Below are 3,998 nucleotides of genomic sequence, written 5' to 3' on the forward strand. Positions count from 1 at the left end.
AGCTACTCGGGAGGCTGAGGTAGGAGGATCGCTTGAGCCCAGGAGTTTGAGGTTGCTGTGAGCTAGGCTGACGCCACGGCACTCTAGCCCGGGCAACACAGTGAGACTCTTTCTCAAAAAAAAAAAAAGAATCCAATTTGGAGAGATGGGTGGAGTGGAAGATAAGTAGCTAGAGCTGACTCTGATAAAACTGTAGCTTTAAGCTCTTCATTAAAGTGGGGAAAGGGGGATGAATTAAAATCCCAGACTATCTTTTCTTACTAGTTCTTTCCCTTTCCAATCCGACCTAATACCTTAAAAAAAATTGTCAGAGAAGAGAGCAGGACCCATATTTTTCCCAAAAAGTCCATACATGTAGCATATTACCTGACCTTGCCCCATACCCAGGCTTTAGAAGAGCAGATAGAATGTTCTATACAGCCCTCAAGTTAGGTCAGAGAGAGATAGGTCTCAGAAAATGTGGGAAGGGAGACAGCCACTGGTACAAATCTGCTGTAATTCATCATATCTAGGACCCAGTTGACTCAAAGATGCACCAATTTTATATTCTACTTATTAATAAAGAAGAAAACTGTGGCTAAGTTTAAGATGCCATCAATTTTAGGATTTATCCCAATTTTAGATATGCTATTACATGAAAAAAAGGGTGTCTTAAAATTTATGAAATGTGGCCATTGTAATCACTACACCTGAAAAAAATGAAATAAGGAACACAGCATGTAAATGCCAAATAATTCATTCTAGAATAAAAGACAAGAAGAAAATTCCCTCTTAATGCTACAGAAAAACGAACAAAAAAACTGGCACAAAAATCAGTAAACTAGATCATTCTAAGATGAGATGATAAGGCAGTAGAATGAAATGAAAAGGAGATTGTAAAGCTAAGGAAATAAATTGAACACTAAACAGCATTATTATAAAACAAATACATCAGAAACAACAATGAACAGAATAGATGTGACTAAAAATTAAATTTTGACAGCTCATAGTGAATGCAGTAGAAAAAGAGATTAAAGGTATTGGAGAAACAATATATATGGAGGACAAAGATGGTTCAACATAAGAATGGCAATGGCTGTTCCATTTAAATAGAGAGTCTCCAAAATGTGTTCAAAATATGATAGAAGAGAATTTCTTTGTAAGGAAGTGAATCTGTAAGATAACATTAGGTTCCAAGAGAAATTGAAACGAAATGATTAGTAACAGAAATTATCCTGATTAAACTATCAGGCTTTAGTCAGGAGCTGTGGCTCACGCCTGTAATCCTAGCACTTTGCAAGGCCAAGGCAGAAGGATTGTTTGAAGCCCAAGGTTCATTACCAGCCTGGGCAACATAGCAAGACAAAAAAAATAAAAAAGAATTAACTATTGGGCTTCAATTGTTAGTAAAGAAATCTAAAGGCATACAGGCAGAAAAGGGGCAAAATCACCCTGGCCTTAAATTTTTTCATACATCTTGACATTTCTGAAGCAAAGAAAGTATGATCTGATAGTATGTCTAACTGTCATGTGTGTATCAAGGCCACTAAAGATATTCTTAGACATAAAAGAATTCAAGAAATATAGCAGCCTTAGGCCTTTTTTGAAAGAAAAATACTACTACTTGAAAATGAAATCCATCTAATTGAAACATGAAAGAAGTTGTAGTATAATAACTAGTGTGATACAGAATGCTAGGAGACATTATGAAATTGTAGTTCAGAGGGAAAGATAATGTGAAATTTTATGTAAGCTAAATTTCCCTTTAAGTATAAAGGTAAGAAACACTCTTTTAGCAAATAGAAATCAAGGAATATTAAGAATATAAGAGCCCTTCACACACATGATAGAATGTCAGTGAAAATCAGGCAAAAACATTTGTACCCCCATAATATTCTGAAATTAAAAAAAAGAAAGGAAAAAAAAAACCCAAAAAGAAAATCAGGCATCCAATGAGTCTAATTAAAGAACTCAGGAATGTATAGACTTCAGGAAGAAGACAAGTGTAAGCCTTGAACCATTTAAGTGTGGACCTAAAATCAAACAATTAAACTCAAATAAAAGTTACAAACTGTGACAATAAAAAGAATAATAAAAAATTTAAGAGGAAGAAGATGTGTAATTTCCTCATCCTTAATATCTGGAAGTCAGAACTACTATGTAAGTTTGAAGCATGTGGTTAAAAAACAACATGAGGACACAAATAATTTCAACATGAAAACATTTTTTCTTTTTCTGTTTTTCAGATTATTGAATGTTTTAGAAGTAATAGCTCCCTTCAAGCACTTTAACAAGCTTAGAGAATTTGTTCAGATGAAGCTTCCTCCAGGATTTCCTGTAAAATTAGGTAAGAGAAAAATTTAGGTGTAATTTTATTGTCTTTTAGAAATATTGAGCTGTTCATCAACATTTAATAAGAAATATGTTTTAAAGGAAAATAGATTTCCTAGTTGCTTACATTTTTGTAAAGTTTTTAAGTAATTATACGCATTGATATTCATGTTTTGTCCCCTCCCCTTTCCTTACTGTCACACAATTCTTTGCATATAGCATGCTTTCAATGAACACATGCTGAATAAAAAAATTATGGGAAGGTCATTCTTGTCACCGTGTATTATATTCTCATTACATCTGGTAAAACTTAAGGTACATTACTGCTTTGATCACAACCCTCCATTGGCTTTCCATCTGATCCAGAGTAAAAGCCAAAGTCTTTTCCTTGGCCTAAACCCCACCTGATCTGGCTGCCTATTTCCTCTCTGACCTCATCTGCTAATCTTCCCCTTATTGACTCGGCTGCAGCCACAGTGACCGCCTGGCTACTGCAAGAATAAACCGCATACTTTCCTTTTAGGACTTTTATACTTCCTTCTGTTTGGAATTTTCTTCCTCCAGGCTACTGCATGGTTTGTTCCTACCTCAGGTCTTTGCTGAAAAGTCACTTCATTGAGGTTTTTCTTTGACTACCCTATTCAACAACTCTTATCCCCAACAATGAGATTTCCTATTCCCCTGCCATGCTTTGTTTTTCTCTAGATACTTATCACTATTACTCTTTACTTATTTATTTTCTGTCTGTCCCAACCAGTGTAATCTCTATAAATGCATTAGCCTCTTTTCTTGTTTACTGATGTATATCTAATGCCTAGAACAGGAGTCAGCAAACTTTTTCTGAGAGATAATAAATATTTGAGGCTTTATGAGCCATCACATGGTTTCTGTCACCACTACTCAACTCTTTTTGGAGAGCAAAAGCAGCCATAGACAACAAGTAAATGAACGGGCATGTTGTATTCCAATAAAACTATTTATGGTCACTAAAGTTTGACTTTCATGTAATTTTCACTTCTTGAAATACTATTCTTTTTTTCCCCCAATGATTTAAAAATCTAAAATCTTTTCTTAGTTCATGGGCCCTTTTTAAATAGTCCTGGCAGAAGGCCTTAGTTTGCTGACTCCTGCATTAGAACAGCATCTGCACGCAGTAGGCACAAATGAATGTTTTTTTTCTAGAAGTAACTGGAAACACTGTAATTCTTATGTTGACTTTTGTGTTTGTCTAATTAAGGTATTTTATTTTCTTTTTTACATGAGACTGTTGCTTTCTGCAATATAATACTACTTTGTATCAGTCATTCTTAATTTACTGTATGTTTTTACTCTCAACAGACACTTGAGTTAGCTTTTATAGACTTATTTCAGAAGGGATTTTCAGTGTTTATTTCATAGATGAAATCCCTGAGGCTCATAAGTAAAATTATTGATAGGAATCAGAACCTAAGTTTTATGACTTATGCTGTTTCCAGTAACTCATATTAGGAATAAAACTAATCAGAATGATTAATGTATTTGCCCATTTTAAATGCCAGATTTCACTTATAAAAAAGTATAGCCAGAAATATATTTCATTTGGAAGAATATTAGGCTGTGTTGGAATGGTGTTACTCTAGTTTTGATGAGATTGTTTTTATACCACATATTTAAGTGATGGATTGTTTTTAGTGTTTTAAAACAAAAAT

General features: G+C 34.1%; 1 protein-coding gene across 1 annotated transcript in view; it reads left to right on the forward strand.

The window, feature by feature from the left end:
• ANKRD13C (ankyrin repeat domain 13C) overlaps nucleotides 1-3,998 on the forward strand; it is a 136,325-nt gene that overhangs the window by 114,138 nt on the left and 18,189 nt on the right. Inside the window, exon 7 of the mRNA XM_012652673.1 lies at nucleotides 2,226-2,326. Coding sequence (XP_012508127.1) covers nucleotides 2,226-2,326 — 101 coding nt within the window. The remainder of the gene's footprint in view (nucleotides 1-2,225; nucleotides 2,327-3,998) is intronic.

This window comes from Propithecus coquereli, unplaced genomic scaffold, assembly GCF_000956105.1.
Source record: "Propithecus coquereli isolate 6110/MARCELLA unplaced genomic scaffold, Pcoq_1.0 Scaffold396, whole genome shotgun sequence".
Classification (NCBI taxonomy): Eukaryota; Metazoa; Chordata; class Mammalia; order Primates; family Indriidae; genus Propithecus; species Propithecus coquereli.